The sequence below is a fragment of the Brassica napus genome, chromosome A6 (genome assembly GCF_020379485.1).
Source record: "Brassica napus cultivar Da-Ae chromosome A6, Da-Ae, whole genome shotgun sequence".
Taxonomy (NCBI): Eukaryota; Viridiplantae; Streptophyta; class Magnoliopsida; order Brassicales; family Brassicaceae; genus Brassica; species Brassica napus.
In genome coordinates this window covers 17,356,923-17,376,757 of record NC_063439.1, presented here as the reverse complement: position 1 = coordinate 17,376,757, position 19,835 = coordinate 17,356,923, and the positions used below count along the sequence as shown (strand labels likewise).

The 19,835-nt window shown below is 35.4% G+C and overlaps 3 protein-coding genes and 2 pseudogenes across 6 annotated transcripts; 4 read left to right on the top strand and 1 right to left on the bottom strand.

Moving 5' to 3' along the window:
• Positions 1–288: 288 nt before the first annotated feature.
• LOC106347773 (COMPASS-like H3K4 histone methylase component WDR5A) lies at positions 289–1,776 on the bottom strand. Its single transcript, XM_013787368.3, has 2 exons — positions 1,023–1,776; positions 289–835 (listed from the first exon to the last, which is right to left on the bottom strand). The coding sequence occupies exons 1-2, from the start codon at positions 1,683–1,685 to the stop codon at positions 551–553; spliced, it is 948 nt and encodes a 315-aa protein (XP_013642822.1). The 5' UTR covers positions 1,686–1,776; the 3' UTR covers positions 289–550.
• Positions 1,777–5,466: 3,690 nt separating this feature from the next.
• On the top strand, positions 5,467–9,637 carry LOC106347774 (kinesin-like protein KIN-8B). The gene is made up of 15 exons (XM_013787369.3): positions 5,467–5,743; positions 5,810–5,881; positions 5,957–6,073; positions 6,157–6,242; positions 6,450–6,594; positions 6,716–6,811; positions 6,930–7,021; positions 7,140–7,382; positions 7,459–7,609; positions 7,687–7,749; positions 7,819–8,052; positions 8,125–8,223; positions 8,305–8,418; positions 8,502–9,041; positions 9,133–9,637. Exons 1-15 carry the CDS (start codon positions 5,696–5,698, stop codon positions 9,457–9,459), a joined length of 2,427 nt encoding a protein of 808 aa, XP_013642823.1. The 5' UTR covers positions 5,467–5,695; the 3' UTR covers positions 9,460–9,637.
• Positions 9,638–9,743: 106 nt separating this feature from the next.
• LOC106347775 lies at positions 9,744–12,326 on the top strand (annotated as a pseudogene).
• A 172-nt stretch (positions 12,327–12,498) lies between these two features.
• On the top strand, positions 12,499–15,310 carry LOC106347776 (annotated as a pseudogene).
• Positions 15,311–15,585: 275 nt separating this feature from the next.
• Positions 15,586–18,308, top strand: LOC106347777. Of its 4 annotated transcripts, none has more exons than XM_022687477.2 (9): positions 15,586–15,901; positions 16,007–16,062; positions 16,897–16,975; positions 17,076–17,143; positions 17,211–17,351; positions 17,507–17,548; positions 17,668–17,795; positions 17,927–17,964; positions 18,073–18,308. In XM_022687477.2, exons 1-8 carry the CDS (start codon positions 15,732–15,734, stop codon positions 17,942–17,944), a joined length of 702 nt encoding a protein of 233 aa, XP_022543198.1. In that variant the 5' UTR covers positions 15,586–15,731; the 3' UTR covers positions 17,945–17,964; positions 18,073–18,308. The 4 variants fall into 4 exon arrangements, with proteins under 4 accessions (XP_022543198.1, XP_013642826.1, XP_013642827.1 ...); XM_013787372.3 differs by having other exon boundaries at positions 15,593–15,901; positions 17,863–17,964; XM_013787373.3 differs by lacking the exon at positions 16,007–16,062 and having other exon boundaries at positions 15,650–15,901; positions 17,863–17,964.
• Positions 18,309–19,835: the final 1,527 nt, after the last annotated feature.

The window sequence follows — 19,835 nt, the reverse complement described above, 5'->3', positions numbered from 1 at the left end:
AAACCAGAGTTCTACTACGGATCAAAGCGGATGTTTGACATTTTAAAAAATAGTATTTGTAATTCGATTTGTCTTTTTACGAATAATTTGTTTTACTATTTAATTTGTCTCAAAACTTTACAGGTATCCAATATTTTCGAGTCAAGTCAAGACGAATAAGAAATCAAATTTAGCAGATAATATTTGAATCGAATCACGATGAAGAACAAATCAAATTTAACGGGTAATATATTCTCAGCCCAACCAAAACAACTACCATACATTATCTACGTATAGTACTTGACCATAAGCTCGTTTGAACAGTTATTAACCTTGAAATAATTTTAGAAACTAATAATATTGGTGGGAGCACAAAGAAACAAGACAAACAGATTGATAAATAAAATGAATTGAAAAGGGAAACCGATCAGTGCTCACTTTCCAAATAAATTTCCTTTGCCATAAGACAAACCTAAATAGCCGGAGAGTAGAATCATTCTAACAAGGCTCAACTAAGAAAGTGAGGACTACATGATTACAACATGAAGGGAAGGTGCATTTACATGAATCATTATTTCTTTTGTGCCCAAATTCTTATAGACTTGTCGAGCGAGCCTGAAGCGATCAAGTTCTCTGTGGGGTGGCAAGCCACGCTCATGACAGGCTCAGTGTGACCCTCAAGTTTCTGAAGCAATTTCCTGGAGTTCAGCTCCCACATGTATACACAGTTGTCCTCGGATCCACTGACTATCCGCTTTCCATTTGTGACGGAGAACGCAGAGGAGACAGAGTACTGAGAGTTGGCGTGGCCAGTGTATGTTTTGATGTATTTAGCAGAAGAAATGTTCCACAACCTCTGCAAAATTTGAGAACATTGTGGAGAGATCAGTGCGTTGATAACAAATCATGAGGATTTACATCTTCTACTGATGCAAACAAAAATCAAATACCAAAAGATGCATCTCCCAAACTTAGACTGTTTAAAGCTAGCAAAGAGATAAGCTTAACAAAGTTAGTATTGGTTGACTCAGGAAGGGGCTCACCAGGGTGTTATCGAGAGTGCCAACGAGGATGAACTTGCCGTTGGGAGAGAACCTAACGAAGGAAACAGGAGGATTCTCATCGTCCATGAGCGTTTTCACACAATGCCCCGTCCCTGAATCCCAGATCCGGCACAACCCATCGTAGCTACTCGAAACGATTAGAGACCCGTCGCGATTGAAATCCACGGCGGTGACTGGATCGGAATGCGCCGGGAGAACTTTCAGGCACTTTCCGGTCGTTACATCCCAGATCCGAACAGTTTCGTCGAAGGAGCCGGACGCAATCATGTTGGACTGTGGATTGAAGTTGACGCAGAAGACGTAGTTAGTGTGCCCCTGCAGCGTCTTGATCAGTGAACCACTCTCCACGTCCCACAGCTTTACGGTTTTGTCATCCGAAGCTGAGGCGATGAACCTCGCGTCTGTGGAGAAGGCCACGTCGGAGATCCCGGACTCGTGGCCGGTGAAGACTTGTGCGGCCTCGGCGATGGGATCTCCCTTGAGGTTGATGGCGTAAGTGCGGATCGTCTGGTCCCCGGAGGCCGAGGCGAGGAGGCGGCCATCGGAGGAGAATTTAAGGGAGGATAGGGCGTGGGCGTGGGAAGTTAGGGTTTGGGAGTGAACGTATGGGATGTAAGATGCTGATGGAACTTCTTCTGCCATGGCTATTGGAAATCGAAATCTCTGTTAGGGTTTTGGAAAAGGGGCTCCGAATGGAAAGAGACGACCAATTCAAATAAAATATGGGGTGTGTGTTTTCAAATTAATATACTATTGGGGTGTTATTTAAAAGTAATTATACTATTGGGGATCGTTTGAGTTCTCATAAATTTGAGTAATAGTCGTTTTAAAATCCCTATTATATTAATTGAAAAACATTACAAATTTTTTTTTAACCACGTGTCATCACTCGGTTCATTCTTAGAATCTTTAAAAATATATATTGGTCTATTTAATTATATTATAATTTTTTTATTAAACTATCTATAAATTTCTTATTAATATTTTTTTATTATTTTTTAAATAAAAGTTACAGAATTGTCTAATATTACTAAAATATATATGACAATTAATGATTTTAAATAATAGAGATTTAATAAAAGTTAATATTCTATCATATTTGTTTAATTTTAAACTATTAAAATAAATTAAACAACCACATTAACCATATAACAAAAATTTAATTTTTTCTGTATATATTATATTTTAATTTTTTAAAACAACTACAAATTATTAAAACTGTTAAAGTCTCATATTTAAATTTTGTGATTCATGGTTTAAATTTTTTTTATGACAACATACAAATAATTACAAAATCATATAACTAAGACGTCTAATTTAATTAATTATTAAGATTAAAATATATATATATATATATATATATATATTGTTTCCATATAAAATACATAAATATTTTAATTTCAAAATTTATTTTGAACAATTTTTTATGATAAAAGCTTTGAACAAACATTGACAACCATTAAAAATGTAAATAAAAACATAGACTTAGTGGGCACAGAAACATCATTTTATAACAAACATTGACAACCACTTTATTAAAAATGTAAATAAAACATCATGTAACACAGAAACATCATTTTATTAGAAAAAAAAAAACAGTGTAAACAATAGAAAATAATTGAAGGGGCCAGCTCAAAAAAAAGTTTAAGCTCTTAACATTTATGTTTATTTAAAATTTATTATATTAAAAATTATCATCAATATATTTATAAAATTTGTGAGGAAAACAAATTATGTAATGTAAAAATATTTTTGGGGCCTTTTTTAACTAAATTTAATGAATATATATATATATATATATATAAAATTAGATTTTTTAACTATTAAAATACGGCGTGGCACAAATTTGTATTTGAAACGGTTGCACTATTTATCTCCCAATGTTAGTCGGCCATGTGCAGAACCCCCAATAGTATTTAGCAACTCCTTGAGAGTCTCTAACAATCCAACCACCTTTAACCCTTAACGTAGAAGGATCAAAGGATGCATCGACGTGCGTTACACTTTGCAAAACCATATAGAGGCCCAGTCCAAACCGGAACACGTTTACTTAGAGACTGAATAAAACGATTCTCATGTTGATCCAAAGATGGTTCGAATGCAGAGGTTGCAGTTGCGCTCACGGTCGCGGGAATTTGCAGATGCGAGTTGTTGCGGTTTCTAACGGGTTTAAAAGATTTGTACGACTGGTTTTACGGTTAGAAGTTGATGCGTTTGCGAGATATTTAAGACTAGTTAACTACCAAATGCATTAGCGCTAAATAATAAATTAACAATATTTATATTTTATATAATTATAAAAATATCAAAAACCATTATATTATAATAAATATAAAAATTATATTTAGAAAGTTATAGTTTTAAATTTTTAAAAATTATAGAAAATATTTTTATTTTTAAATTTTATAATATTAATTAAAGTATAATAGATATATTTTAGTATTTTTATAATTATAATTTGAATTTTTTAGTGAATATTTTTGTTTTTGTATTTATATATATATATTAAATTATTCTCCCGCAACCACAAACGTTAGCTGAAACGAACTTTTGAATTTATGAAGTTTAGAGCTATTTGAAGTGAAGAAACCAGTCATACTCTAAATATAGATTGTGTGCAGCCGTTAGGCAGACAATATCCGATTATGCTCCACTAACATTTTATGAAGGTAAAAAGAGGAGATATTTATGTACGTGCTTTCTAAATCTTGTATAAAATCCAAATAGGCAGAAGTCAATCATGCAAAAAAAGACCAGGATAGTTCATAGATTTTCCTCAATGAATCAACAGGAGTTGAAAGTAGCTTAACTGACGTACCAGACATTCATCCAACTATTGTACAGTTTGTTATACATTCTTGTTGAACCACAACGACGAAACTGTTCGACTCAAGAACCAGAATCAAACACACAAACTCGCTGATACACTTTCTGACGAACTCGATGACGTAAGTAAGAAAGTTGAGTTTGTAGAATAATAGAGATGTGAAGAAGAATGCGGAAAAGATAGAAGATGGACACAATAAATTGTTTATCCAGTGGTTCACCTAGAATGGTTTACGTCCATTGGGACCTGTCAAGAGGCAATCTATTATAATCTCAAGTACAAAGAATATAGAACCTCTCTTTCTCTCGCAACCAAAGCTCACAAACCAAGCTAGGTCTTTTTTGGACAAAGGAGAAAGAGTACACACGACCTCCTCTTATATAGTAGGAATCTATTAGGTTAACCTAGTCGGATTAGGGCATTCACCCATTTCCATAAACTTATTAGGAAATATTCCAAAATATATACTTGCAACTTCTACAACTCCATGAAATTAATATTTCCAGGATCCTGCCGAGTTTTATATATCCATAAAACTAACATTTCTTTTTCCTAACATGACGTCATTGTCTTGGTTTAAGTTGCTCAATCTTGTTTAATTTCCATCACCAAATCCTGACGCAGTCTATGATCTCTGTGACGTAACCACTGAAGAATCTCAACAGTTCTAAATGAACAGTAAAAAATTAATATGGAGGGGTTTTGTAATATTTGTAATTGATGAACCGAACGATCATTCGTTGAGATATAAACTTCAAGTTGAGTTTATAGCACATGCACATATTAAAATTAGAAATAAACTTAGGTGTGAGTACCCATACTTCTATGTGGGTAGCAGTCATGCATTTATATAATATTGAATTTGTTGATAATGTGCAAGATGGGCAAAGTAACACACGAGTTATATGATTCTGCAAGGTTTTTACCATATATATTTACAATATTGGAGGATTCCAATTCGTTAGCTGAGGGGAAATTAATATTTTCATGCATATAATAGTTTTCCCCTTACATAAAGTATATGAAATGAATCCCTATTCTAATATACACAACTGTAGTCAGCCAATTTTTCATTGCTACAACTTTTAAAGAATTTTAATTATGTTCTATTTACAAAAGAAAAGACAATTTCTTTTGTCAAAACAAAGAAATATATTTTTTATGAGTTTATCATTATTAATACGAATTCGTTTCAAATGTCACGTCAGAAAATCATGTATATATATCCTATGGTATTAGATGGCACGTCGTGTACAGATTTTGCAACTTCGTCAAATTAAATTAGTTAAGAAATCAATTTGCAACAAAGATCCAAATCAAAATCTTGTGGATTAAATATTATAATGCCAATGCGATTGTAAATAAATCTTTACAATAAACCGGGAGGGGACCCACACATACTCTACTTTTATGTACAGGTCGATATCCGCCGTTCAGAAACATAAATCAACGGCTCTGATCACATTAACACCTCAAATACAAAATGCACCGTCATACACGTGATCCAAACACAGTATCCCTCTCGCACGATCTTTATTTTTCTCCTCCTTCTGATTTACAAAAAAGAAATAAAAATATTTTCTTTGTGTGATGCATTTATTGATTTTTCTTATTTGTATTAATAAATTTTGAAACGGTGAATTAATACAGAGAGAAAATCTTGAAACCTTGAAAAACTTTTGAATGAATATCCTTTTTTGCCTCAGCTGAATTGTTCATTCTCTTCACTCAGCGGTCCGTTTCCTTGCGTCTCTGATCGTTTGTTTTCCGAGGAAAATTTCACTTTGGCATCATTGTGATTGGTCTTCGTTATCAAAGTGACGAAATGCCGAGCATCAGAGCTCCCGTTGCTAAGAAGACGACGACACTAACGGTTAGCTCCCTCGTTTAATTTTGTGTGTTTCCGTTGCTCCTCGGCTGAGTTTGAAATTCTCGTTAGGTCGCTGTGAAATGTAGACCGTTAATGGAGAAAGAACGTGGAAGAGACATCGTTCGAGTGAATAACTCTAAGGTCTGTTTCAATTACTCCCACAGTCTCTGATTCGATTTGAAATTTGAAATTTGAAAATTGATTTTGAATTTTCAGGAGGTGATAGTGTTGGACCCTGACTTATCGAAGGACTACCTTGACCGGATTCAGAATCGGACTAAAGAGAAGAAGTATTGTTTTGATCATGCCTTTGGCCCTGAGAGCACCAACAAGGTCCCACTCTCTCTCTCTCTGGAAACTTGTGGTTTCATTACATGAGCTATGAATCTTAAACATGTATTTGTTTTTCTTTACAGAATGTGTATAGGAGTATTTCTTCTGTGATCTCTGGGGTTGTTCATGGACTCAACGCTACAGTCTTTGCCTATGGTTCCACTGGAAGGTATGCAGTGATGTAACATCGCAAAGACTACAAGTGAATGTGTCTCTTAGCTTACCATAAATATTCTGGCTAAAGTAATCTTAACCTTAAACTGGATTTTTGATTAGGCCTTCTATCTCAGGAAAACTAATGCAGTATGGGGCCTCTCCACTTTCTTTTTTGCTATCTGACTCTTAATGATGCATCGTTTTTTTTGTTTGCTCTTAGCGGCAAAACATACACAATGGTTGGAACACCAAGTGACCCTGGACTGATGGTTCTCAGCCTGAATACCATATTTGACATGATTAAGTGCGACAAGAGCTCTGATGACTTCGAAGTGACTTGCTCCTATCTTGAAGTCTACAATGAAGTAAGCCTCCCTTTGATAAATTTGCTTCTTCTCCTTCGTCCTTTTTTTTGTGTATGTGGTGATCTTTCAGTGATGAGAGGTACTCTTTCTCACATAATAATATGTTTCAATTGCAACTCAGGTTATATACGATTTGCTTGAAAAATCATCCGGTCATTTGGAGCTCAGAGAGGATCCGGAGCAGGGAATAGTAGTTGCTGGCCTGCGATCAATCAAGGTCTCTATACTTTTCTTTCCTTGTAGATCCGATAAGACCATTCTTCCTGTAAAACCAGATTTGGGGAGATCACTTTAAACTTGGTCATGAGGCCTTAGTCAAAGTGTTTCTTTTGTAGGTTTATTCTGCCGATCGAATTCTTGAACTGCTGAACTTAGGGAACAGTAGACGAAAAACTGAGAGCACTGAGATGAACAGTACATCATCAAGGTGAGCAATGCTATCTCCTGAATAAGCTGTTAATGTTGGAAGCTTGTCTCTTCCGAATCCCTAGATCTCACACTGTAATGGAAACATTACCTATATGAATGTGCCTGTCAATTACCAGGTCCCATGCAGTTCTGGAGATTGCAGTAAAAAGAAGGCAAAATAATCAAAATCAAGTTGTGAGAGGGAAACTCGCTCTTGTAGATCTTGCCGGCAGTGAAAGAGCAGCTGAGACGAACAATGGAGGTCAGAAACTGAGGGATGGAGCTAATATTAATCGCTCACTCCTTGCTCTAGCAAATTGCATAAACGCCTTGGGGAAGCAACACAAAAAGGGTCTTGCTTACGTCCCATACAGAAACAGGTATGGTGTCGATATGTGATCTTTCTGATTTTAAAATGGCCATCTTTTTTTGGCTGACAGACGTGTGTAATTTCAGCAAACTTACGCGTATTCTTAAAGATGGTTTGAGTGGGAACTCCCAGACGGTGATGGTTGCAACTGTATCACCTGCTGATACTCAGTATCATCATACTGTGAACACACTGAAATATGCTGACCGAGCCAAAGAGATCAAGACCCACATTCAGGTGACAGTTAGTTTCCTCTTAGTCCACAATATTGCTAATTGGTCAAAAAGTACTTACTGCTTTTCAATGCATTGTAGAAAAATATTGGTACCATCGACACTCATATGTCAGACTACCAACGAATGATCGACAATCTTCAAGTAAGTTCATTACTTTTGTTACAGATTGAATGTAGTAGCAGTACATAACTCAGAACTTTGGTTTCATAGAGTGAGGTTTCTCAGCTGAAGAAGCAACTAGCAGAAAAGGAGTCGCAGCTTAGCATCATACCTTTTGAAAGAGGTGTTGAACGTGAACTTTCGTGGTTGGATGGTTTAAGTCACCAGATCAGTGAAAATGTTCAGGAACGTATAAACTTACAGAAGGCATTATTCGAGCTGGAAGAAACTAACCTCAGGAACCGTACTGAACTTCAGCATCTCGATGATGCCATTGCGAAACAAGTTGCGTTTAAAGCTTCTCTTAATCCAGAGGTCATTATATTGCATTACTGTAACTTCTTATTTATTTTATAGGCGACAGAGAAGGATATTGTCGAGGCTCTAAGTAGCAGACGTCAAGTAATACTTGATAATATCAGAGACAATGATGAAGCCGGTGTTAACTACCAGAGAGTAAACCTTCTTTTTAATCATATATTACATTCAACTCTGCAATATATCTTTGCAGTCATGCTCATGCCTCTGTTCTTACAGGAAACAGAAGAAAATGAAAAGCATCGTTGCAAACTACAGGATATGCTCAATGAAGCAATAAATAACAATGGAAACAAAACTTATCTGCACATTCTCAACCAGTACAAGCTTCTGGTGAGTAGAGTAAACTAAGTAATGTCTTGAGATTCCTACACTACTGACTAACATTTACTGCTGCTGTTTTCACATAAATATAGGGGATGGGTAATACCGAACTACAGTTCGAAATGGCAATGAGGGACCAAATCATTTACAACCAGAGGGAAGCCCAGAGAAACCTATGGAATCTGCTCATGGGTTTAGGAGTCGAAGAGAAACAAGTGTTCGACCTCGCTGCAAAACAAGGAATAACCATCGAAGACTGGAGTATGGCATCGTATCCCGGACTTCCTTACAGGAAACAGGCACCGAGCTTCATACCAGCAAACATTCCTTATATGGGCCATTCATATTCTCAATCCTCATGCACTTTCCAGAGCTACAATCAAGATGCTGCTTCCAAAGGACAACAATGGGCTCCAACTCCTACTTTGTGCAGAGAGGAACATCACAGCTCTTACTACTTCATGGGACACGAGCCACCTGCATTTGCCAGTCTTAGGAAAAGCCATGGTGGTGGTGGCAGACCAGCTCCATGGATCGACACAGGAGGAGCCAATCATCGCCGAGTCTCTTATCCACAAACAGTAAACAATTCTTCCCACATGGGTCCCAGTTTTTACCAGACTCCACAAAGGGTAAAAAAACACATTACTTGATCTGAATCTTAGTTATTAAGGTAACAACCGTTTCATTATGTTCTGATTGCAAAATATTATTCTTAACCAGGAAATGCTGGTCAACACCCCGAGTCCTTATGGTAGCCCACGAGCTGACAGGGCCACCACCCCGGCCGGGCAGCCTTTCTATGGAAGCCCTCGAGGCATTGCCGCCGTGAGAAACGGTTCATGCAACAGCCCCCGCGTGGCCACTGCAGTGTCAGCATCCAATGGTGCAAGAAACCAACAGAGAGTTTACGGGACAAGCCCGCTTTCGGGAACCAAAAGTGTGAAGACCGCGTCTTACGGACAGAACAGCCACACAAAGCTGTATAGAGGAGGAGGAGGCAGTAAAGTTCATAATAAAGGAAACAAAACTCAACGCCAACACCATTGACAACATGACACGTTGGGTGGTTTAAGTTTTCAAGTTAGTTCGGAGGCACAGTTTTAAAGAAACGCCTCACACTCGGTCTTTCCACTCTCAACATGACTCGTTTTGTGTTTTCGTTTTGGGTTTGGTTTGTACAGCTATTTGCACGGTATTGGGATAATTCTGATTTTTGATTGATTGATCATGTGTGTATATATATATGGAAACAAGTAAAAACAAAAACGGAAATTAACTTTCCATTTTTGGGCAAGAAAGTCTTTCTCATTTTTAACGAATCAAATCTTTGCTTGGCTCAATGTCCAAACACTATCCCCAGTTCTTTATTCACGAAGCGAATCTGGATAGCCTCTTCTCTCCACCGCCAGATTCAGCCTTCTCCCTGACTTCCTCCGAGCTTTGTCTGCCACCATTACACACGTCATGTAGTCTCCTTCCTGCAGAAACCGAACTCTGTGTAAGGATGAGGTATTAAGGGTTGGCCCAGCCCTATTAGATTTATTTAAAAAAAAATCCATGTTTTATGTTGAAACGACGTTGTTTTGTGTGATCTCTTCTTCCCCCAATTCAGTTCCTCAAACTTGACGACGATCTCTTCTTCTCTCTCTCGAACTAGAGCAAACCCAGGTTATGCCTTAGAATCAATCTGGGATTAGTTTAGATTTCGAACTAGAGGAAAGTTATATTCTGGGTTTTTCAAGAATTGCTTGTTTGTGTTTGAAATTCATAGATTGCTTCTTATAGTGTTCACTGGTATATACATCGTGTGAGAGGATGTTTCATAGTGTTCAAGCCTTTTCTCTGTTTCAGTTTCACTCTAGAATCTGACTTGTGATTGTGGGAAATAATTTTTTTATTATTCTCAGATAGCTTAAGTTTTTTTGTTATGCGGTTCTTGTCTTTGTCTTCAGTAATACTTTCAGCTTGTGAACTAATCTTGTCTTGTTTTTGTACTAGCACATGAAGGTAAAAACTTTCTAGCAAAAGTTATGACTTGAGCATGCGTTGTTAGTTCATGAGAGATGTTCTTGAGTTTGTGTACTTTACAAGCTTGTTTTGTGTCACTGTACTGTACAAGGTTGTGTTGTGTCACTCTTCTTGTCCTTTGTCTTTCTTTTGTGTTCAGTGGGTTAAAAGTTAAAGAACCAATTTCGTTAAGAATGCTCACTCTTTGCTTTGAAACTGTTGGATCTCTTACTCTTTACATTGCTTTTCATCTTTTGTCTTATTATTGATAATGGGCAGTCGCATTTAGCCTGTGTTATGAAAATGTGTTTACATAAAAAAAAAGGTTAAAAAGGGTTCAGCGCTATTTTACATAGTTTAATGGGTTCTAAAAGGGTTAGGGTTCACTTAGGGTTGAGCTTAAGCTAAATAACCCTATACAAGCTAAATAGAACTTCTGCCTCTCAACTTTCTTCTGGCTTTAACTTGAACAGATGTGTTTACATGTGTCTTTTAGAATTCAAGACAAGAGAGATGGAAGTGAGAAGCGAGCTAAAGCAGAATATTTACGAGATTTTCAAAGACTTTATGACGGGGTATGTTTTGTTCTTTACCATATATATGTGCTCACTTTAGTATGTTCTATTTTAAAACACCCTCTAATTCTTGATTCTTCGATTATTGCAATGCTTATAGGATCACAAAGCTTGAGGAACTAGATAATGCTACAAACATCTTTCTTCTACGCTTTCAGCAAGGACTCTGTATGTTTTGCTTTGTATTTATTGTTTTCACTGTCAACCTTCTCTGACATAATTTCTTATCCCCAGGCTTGCTCAAACGCTCTCCAATACTCACTTCCTCCAAGTTGATCGAGAACATTCTCAAGAACAATGAAACAAGACGGCTTAAATCATACGTAGAAGCAGGCTGTATTAACATCGATGATGCTGCACGAAGCACACGGGCTTGTAAGTTTACCTCATCAACTCTTTTGATTTAACTCTCGTCGTTTGTCAGTTTATGCGAAAACTTTCATGTTTTAGAAAACACTCTTCAGCAATTATTCGTTTCTGCTTACACGTCTCTCATTTTTTTTTGTTTGCAAAAACTACCGGAACAAGAAGTGCATACATCTCTATCAGGACTTTCTGACCACCTAATCAAAGGTAATAATGAATCTACTGTTCATCGCCATATTTCTTTGTGTAATGTTTCATGTCATCAACTCACTTCGACATACTTAAGTAAGTACGCCCTTTTAATCTTTAAGATGTTGTAAATGCAGCTCAAAGCTTGTTATCTGACCTCGAGCGTCTCACTGATGATGCCGCCCTTGCAATTGAGACTGCAACAAAGCTCTCCACACAACTGGATGAAGAATCAAGTGATGATTTGCGACAAGTGACGAGTGAAGTAAGGTTTCAATACACATTTATATCTTTAAAGAATGATTTTAGAGAGTAATGTTGTTTGGTTTCAGGAGAACGAAACTGTACCTTTTGCTCAAGAACCTGAAGTTACAGAGTACGCTACAATTATTGCAGTGGTTTACAGTATGGTGAAGCAGAACTATGTTATGCAGGTTTGTGAGATCTTGAACCTTTAGATATTCTGCATGTTGGATCTTTGAAATTCATATTTTATTTTTACTGAAAAACAATGGATGATTATGATACTGTTTTTTTGCAGGAAAAGATTGTGAGATCGCTTAGTTTGAAGACCTCATTTGATGAACTAGATACTTACACTGATGTGGTCATTGCGTCCGTTTGTAGAAGACGAGATTATGAACAGAGCATGGAAATGTATCTACTAATACACACTTATTCAATCAGTCTGTCACTTATTCAATCAGTTTTGTTCGATTAGTTTGTTACTTTGTTTCCCATTTATTGAAAAGAAAGCAAATACAAGCTTTGTTCACATGGTTGAATTGCTTAAACTAATATGATTAGGTTGCTAGTGATTTTACTAAACATATTAGTGAAGAACTCATGTTTGCATCTCTGTGTTGGTAAATATATTTAGCTTATGAGAGGAACATCTCGTTTTAGTTTTATAGATCATGAGAGTGGCATTATTAAAATGAAGTCTGAGAAGTTTTAAAGAAACGCCTCACACTCAGTCTTTCCACTCTCAACATGACTCGTTTTGTGTTTTCGTTTTGGGTTTGGTTTGTACAGCTATTTGCACGGTATTGGGATAATTCTGATTTTTGATTGATTGATCATGTGTGTGTATATATATGGAAACAAGTAAAAACAAAAACGGAAATTAACTTTCTATTTTTGGGCAAGAAAGTCTTTCTCATTTTTAACGAATCAAATCTTTGCTTGGGTCAATGTCCAAACACTATCCCCAGTTCTTTATTCACGAAGCGAATCTGGATAGCCTCTTCTCTCCACCGCCGGATTCAGCCTTCTCCCTGACTTCCTCCGAGCTTTGTCTGCCACCATTACACACGTCATGTAGTCTCCTTCCTGCAGAAACCAAACTCTGTGTAAGGATGAGGTATTAAGGGTTGGCCCAGCCCTATTAGATTTATTTTAAAAAAAATCCATGTTTTATGTTGAAACGACGTTGTTTTGTGTGATCTCTTCTTCCCCCAATTCAGTTCCTCAAACTTGACGACGATCTCTTCTTCTCTCTCTCGAACTAGAGCAAACCCAGGTTATGCCTTAGAATCAATCTGGGATTAGTTTAGATTTCGAACTAGAGGAAAGTTATGTTCTGGGTTTTTCAAGAATTGCTTGTTTGTGTTTGAAATTCATAGATTGCTTCTTATAGTGTTCACTGGTATATACATCGTGTGAGAGGATGTTTCATAGTGTTCAAGCCTTTTCTCTGTTTCAGTTTCACTCTAGAATCTGACTTGTGATTGTGGGAAATAATTTTTTTATTATTCTCAGATAGCTTAAGTTTTTTTGTTATGCGGTTCTTGTCTTTGTCTTCAGTAATACTTTCAGCTTGTGAACTAATCTTGTCTTGTTTTTGTACTAGCACATGAAGGTAAAAACTTTCTAGCAAAAGTTATGACTTGAGCATGCGTTGTTAGTTCATGAGAGATGTTCTTGAGTTTGTGTACTTTACAAGCTTGTTTTGTGTCACTGTACTGTACAAGGTTGTGTTGTGTCACTCTTCTTGTCCTTTGTCTTTCTTTTGTGTTCAGTGGGTTAAAAGTTAAAGAACCAATTTCGTTAAGAATGCTCACTCTTTGCTTTGAAACTGTTGGATCTCTTACTCTTTACATTGCTTTTCATCTTTTGTCTTATTATTGATAATGGGCAGTCGCATTTAGCCTGTGTTATGAAAATGTGTTTACATAAAAAAAAGGGTTAAAAAGGGTTCAGCGCTATTTTACATAGTTTAATGGGTTCTAAAAGGGTTAGGGTTCACTTAGGGTTGAGCTTAAGCTAAATAACCCTATACAAGCTAAATAGAACTTCTGCCTCTCAACTTTCTTCTGGCTTTAGCTTGAACAGATGTGTTTACATGTGTCTTTTAGAATTCAAGACAAGAGAGATGGAAGTGAGAAGCGAGCTAAAGCAGAATATTTACGAGATTTTCAAAGACTTTATGACGGGGTATGTTTTGTTCTTTACCATATATATGTGCTCACTTTAGTATGTTCTATTTTAAAACACCCTCTAATTCTTGATTCTTCGATTATTGCAATGCTTATAGGATCACAAAGCTTGAGGAACTAGATAATGCTACAAACATCTTTCTTCTACGCTTTCAGCAAGGACTCTGTATGTTTTGCTTTGTATTTATTGTTTTCACTGTCAACCTTCTCTGACATAATTTCTTATCCCCCAGGCTTGCTCAAACGCTCTCCAATACTCACTTCCTCCAAGTTGATCGAGAACATTCTCAAGAACAATGAAACAAGACGGCTTAAATCATACGTAGAAGCAGGCTGTATTAACATCGATGATGCTGCACGAAGCACACGGACTTGTAAGTTTACCTCATCAACTCTTTTGATTTAACTCTCGTCGTTTGTCAGTTTATGCGAAAACTTTCATGTTTTAGAAAACACTCTTCAGCAATTATTCGTTTCTGCTTACACGTCTCTCATTTTTTTTGTTTGCAAAAACTACCGGAACAAGAAGTGCATACATCTCTATCAGGACTTTCTGACCACCTAATCAAAGGTAATAATGAATCTACTGTTCATCGCCATATTTCTTTGTGTAATGTTTCATGTCATCAACTCACTTCGACATACTTAAGTAAGTACGCCCTTTTAATCTTTAAGATGTTGTAAATGCAGCTCAAAGCTTGTTATCTGACCTCGAGCGTCTCACTGATGATGCCGCCCTTGCAATTGAGACTGCAACAAAGCTCTCCACACAACTGGATGAAGAATCAAGTGATGATTTGCGACAAGTGACGAGTGAAGTAAGGTTTCAATACACATTTATATCTTTAAAGAATGATTTTAGAGAGTAATGTTGTTTGGTTTCAGGAGAACGAAACTGTACCTTTTGCTCAAGAACCTGAAGTTACATAGTACGCTACAATTATTGCAGTGGTTTACAGTATGGTGAAGCAGAACTATGTTATGCAGGTTTGTGAGATCTTGAACCTTTAGATATTCTGCATGTTGGATCTTTGAAATTCATATTTTATTTTTACTGAAAAACAATGGATGATTATGATACTGTTTTTTTGCAGGAAAAGATTGTGAGATCGCTTAGTTTGAAGACCTCATTTGATGAACTAGATACTTACACTGATGTGGTCATTGCGTCCGTTTGTAGAAGACGAGATTATGAACAGAGCATGGAAATGTATCTACTAATACACACTTATTCAATCAGTCTGTCACTTATTCAATCAGTTTTGTTCGATTAGTTTGTTACTTTGTTTCCCATTTATAGAAAAGAAATCAAATACAAGCTTTGTTCACATGGTTGAATTGCTTAAACTAATATGATTAGGTTGCTAGTGATTTTACTAAACATATTAGTGAAGAACTCATGTTTGCATCTCTGTGTTGGTAAATATATTTAGCTTATGAGAGGAACATCTCGTTTTAGTTTTATAGATCATGAGAGTGGCATTATTAAAATGAAGTCTGAGAAGTTTTAAAGAAACGCCTCACACTCAGTCTTTCCACTCTCAACATGACTCGTTTTGTGTTTTCGTTTTGGGTTTGGTTTACAGCTATTTGCACGGTATTGGGATAATTCTGATTTTTGATTGATTGATCATGTGTGTATATATATATGGAAACAAGTAAAAACAAAAACGGAAATTAACTTTCCATTTTTGGGCAAGAAAGTCTTTCTCATTTTTAACGAATCAAATCTTTGCTTGGGTCAATGTCCAAACACTATCCCCAGTTCTTTATTCACGAAGCGAATCTGGATAGCCTCTTCTCTCCACCGCCGGATTCAGCCTTCTCCCTGACTTCCTCCGAGCTTTGTCTGCCACCATTACACACGTCATGTAGTCTCCTTCCTACAGAAACCGAACTCTGTGTAAGGATGAGGTATTAAGGGTTGGCCCAGCCCTATTAGATTTATTTAAAAAAAAAAATCCATGTTTTATGTTGAAACGACGTTGTTTTGTGTGATCTCTTCTTCCCCCAATTCAGTTCCTCAAACTTGACGACGATCTCTTCTTCTCTCTCTCGAACTAGAGCAAACCCAGGTTATGCCTTAGAATCAATCTGGGATTAGTTTAGATTTCGAACTAGAGGAAAGTTATGTTCTGGGTTTTTCAAGAATTGCTTGTTTGTGTTTGAAATTCATAGATTGCTTCTTATAGTGTTCACTGGTATATACATCGTGTGAGAGGATGTTTCATAGTGTTCAAGCCTTTTCTCTGTTTCAGTTTCACTCTAGAATCTGACTTGTGATTGTGGGAAATAATTTTTTTATTATTCTCAGATAGCTTAAGTTTTTTTGTTATGCGGTTCTTGTCTTTGTCTTCAGTAATACTTTCAGCTTGTGAACTAATCTTGTCTTGTTTTTGTACTAGCACATGAAGGTAAAAACTTTCTAGCAAAAGTTATGACTTGAGCATGCGTTGTTATTTCATGAGAGATGTTCTTGAGTTTGTGTACTTTACAAGCTTGTTTTGTGTCACTGTACTGTACAAGGTTGTGTTGTGTCACTCTTCTTGTCCTTTGTCTTTCTTTTGTGTTCAGTGGGTTAAAAGTTAAAGAACCAATTTCGTTAAGAATGCTCACTCTTTGCTTTGAAACTGTTGGATCTCTTACTCTTTACATTGCTTTTCATCTTTTGTCTTATTATTGATAATGGGCAGTCGCATTTAGCTTGTGTTATGAAAATGTGTTTACATAAAAAAAGGGTTAAAAAGGGTTCAACGCTATTTTACATAGTTTAATGGATTCTAAAAGGGTTAGGGTTCACTTAGGGTTGAGCTTAAGCTAAATAACCCTATACAAGCTAAATAGAACTTCTGCCTCTCAACTTTCTTCTGGCTTTAGCTTGAACAGATGTGTTTACATGTGTCTTTTAGAATTCAAGACAAGAGAGATGGAAGTGAGAAGCGAGCTAAAGCAGAATATTTACGAGATTTTCAAAGACTTTATGACGGGGTATGTTTTGTTCTTTACCATATATATGTGCTCACTTTAGTATGTTCTATTTTAAAACACCCTCTAATTCTTGATTCTTCGATTATTGCAATGCTTATAGGATCACAAAGCTTGAGGAACTAGATAATGCTACAAACATCTTTCTTCTACGCTTTCAGCAAGGACTCTGTACGTTTTGCTTTGTATTTATTGTTTTCACTGTCAACCTTCTCTGACATAATTTCTTATCCCCCAGGCTTGCTCAAACGCTCTCCAATACTCACTTCCTCCAAGTTGATCGAGAACATTCTCAAGAACAATGAAACAAGACGGCTGAAATCATACGTAGAAGCAGGCTGTATTAACATCGATGATGCTGCACGAAGCACACGGGCTTGTAAGTTTACCTCATCAACTCTTTTGATTTAACTCTCGTCGTTTGTCAGTTTATGCGAAAACTTTCATGTTTTAGAAAACACTCTTCAGCAATTATTCGTTTCTGCTTACACGTCTCTCATTTTTTTTGTTTGCAAAAACTACCGGAACAAGAAGTGCATACATCTCTATCAGGACTTTCTGACCACCTAATCAAAGGTAATAATGAATCTACTGTTCATCGCCATATTTCTTTGTGTAATGTTTCATGTCATCAACTCACTTCGGCATACTTAAGTAAGTACGCCCTTTTAATCTTTAAGATGTTGTAAATGCAGCTCAAAGCTTGTTATCTGACCTCGAGCGTCTCACTGATGATGCCGCCCTTGCAATTGAGACTGCAACAAAGCTCTCCACACAACTGGATGAAGAATCAAGTGATGATTTGCGACAAGTGACGAGTGAAGTAAGGTTTCAATACACATTTATATCTTTAAAGAATGATTTTAGAGAGTAATGTTGTTTGGTTTCAGGAGAACGAAACTGTACCTTTTGCTCAAGAACCTGAAGTTACAGAGTACGCTACAATTATTGCAGTGGTTTACAGTATGGTGAAGCAGAACTATGTTATGCAGGTTTGTGAGATCTTGAACCTTTAGATATTCTGCATGTTGGATCTTTGAAATTCATATTTTATTTTTACTGAAAAACAATGGATGATTATGATACTGTTTTTTTTGCAGGAAAAGATTGTGAGATCGCTTAGTTTGAAGACCTCATTTGATGAACTAGATACTTACACTCTGATGTGGTGATTGCGTCCGTTTGTAGAAGACGAGATTATGAACAGAGCATGGAAATGTATCTACTAATACACACTTATTCAATCAGCCTGTCACTTATTCAATCAGTTTTGTTCGATTAGTTTGTTACTTTGTTTCCCATTTATTGAAAAGAAAGCAAATACAAGCTTTGTTCACATGGTTGAATTGAATAAACTAATGTGATTAGGTTGCTAGTGATTTTACTAAACATATTAGTGAAGAACTCATGTTTGCATCTCTGTGTTGGTAAATCTATTTAGCTTATGAGAGAGGAACATCTCGTTTTAGTTTTATAGATCATGAGAGTGACATTATTAAAATGAAGTCTGAGAAGTTCAAACTATTACCCCCTTCCCCACTCCAAATTTCCTGAAGGCTCAATGTTTTTAATATAATTTCTAATCACTTTATGTATTTTAGTTATTTGTATCAAACTCCACGAATCTGTGTGCTTTCATTTTGTGTGGATACTATAGTAAAATACTATATTTGATTGATGAGATTTTGCATGACATAAGAACTCTGTAAATTTAAAAAAATTAGAAACATAATATTCTATTAATTTATTGAAGTTTTAATTTACCAGAAATTTTATCTTAGATTTATATAGTTTCTGGTATGTGTCTAATATAAAATAAATAAAAAATAATTATTGTACGGTTTATATAAGTATAAAATTTTGCTTTATATTATTCTTATGTGATAATTTGGTGTATATAATAATATAACATAAATTTTTCTATAGATGTAATCTGATACAATATTATCAAAATATTTTGAATTTATATGAAAATTTTGAGAAAAAAGGCTTTTGTGAATAAAAAACAAAAAATATAATGTTTTATACATATATAAACTCTATAAATAGGAATTATTAATTTACAATCTTTATGGGACCATATATTTAAATAGGAATTTTCTAAAATTTATTGTTTTATTAATTTATCAAACTGTGTTATGTTTTGAATTGATCCAACTAAAAGCAACTAAAATTTGTTAATTTATTGAGTATCAATTTATATAATTTTGTGTATTAAAGATCTTGTAAGGTGAACCACCCACGGACATCCCTCTGTGATTTGATCTTAAACTGATCATAAGTTTGGTTTACACTTTCTTTGGACACTGTTTTTATGAAATTGCTCGTGTTGTTACAAATTCACAAACTTATATTTACAAATTTGCAAGGCATATAAGAACTTTATGTAACATATATTCGAATCCAAAATGTGAATTTAAAATAAAAAATATCTAGAGAATCAAAAGACTAAAAGCTTATATTGGTCCAAAATCTATTGAAACTTTACATGAACTAATATGACCAATTTATAATTTATTTATTCTGTTAAAATAGAAGTCACAACTTTATTTCATGCGTGGTATTTTAAGTTGAACCATTATTTAATTTTTTTTATCAAATGTACATAAATTTATTATAATATCTTTTAATATCTTTATGTTTTATTTAAAATAAAATAAATATTTGTTTAAGAAATTTCTAACAAAATCTTTTAAAAAATTTCCAGTTGCATTTTAAATTTATTTCCGAACATTGATTAATTTAAATTTTAGTTATCATAAAATATAATCATAAATTTAAAATTAATTTAGTTTTGATTTATAAACGAAAATATAAAATTATAAAATATTTTAGTGATAATAACACCTCAAAATTATTAATT

Excerpts from the sequence above, each read along its gene's own strand:
- LOC106347774 (XM_013787369.3), top strand. The coding sequence starts at position 5,696 with ATGCCGAGCATCAGAGCTCCCGTTGCTAAGAAGACGACGACACTAACG. Across the intron at positions 6,243-6,449 it reads GCCTATGGTTCCACTGGAAG|CGGCAAAACATACACAATGG; the intron begins GTATGCAGTGAT and ends GTTTGCTCTTAG. Across the intron at positions 8,053-8,124 it reads ATGATGCCATTGCGAAACAA|GCGACAGAGAAGGATATTGT; the intron begins GTTGCGTTTAAA and ends TTTATTTTATAG.
- LOC106347777 (XM_013787372.3), top strand. The coding sequence starts at position 15,732 with ATGTCCAAACACTATCCCCAGTTCTTTATTCACGAAGCGAATCTGGAT. Across the intron at positions 17,796-17,862 it reads TGCGACAAGTGACGAGTGAA|GAGAACGAAACTGTACCTTT; the intron begins GTAAGGTTTCAA and ends GTTTGGTTTCAG. Across the intron at positions 17,965-18,072 it reads AGCAGAACTATGTTATGCAG|GAAAAGATTGTGAGATCGCT; the intron begins GTTTGTGAGATC and ends TTTTTTTTGCAG.
- LOC106347773 (XM_013787368.3), bottom strand. The coding sequence starts at position 1,685 with ATGGCAGAAGAAGTTCCATCAGCATCTTACATCCCATACGTTCACTCC. Across the intron at positions 836-1,022 it reads GCACTCTCGATAACACCCTG|AGGTTGTGGAACATTTCTTC; the intron begins GTGAGCCCCTTC and ends CAAATTTTGCAG.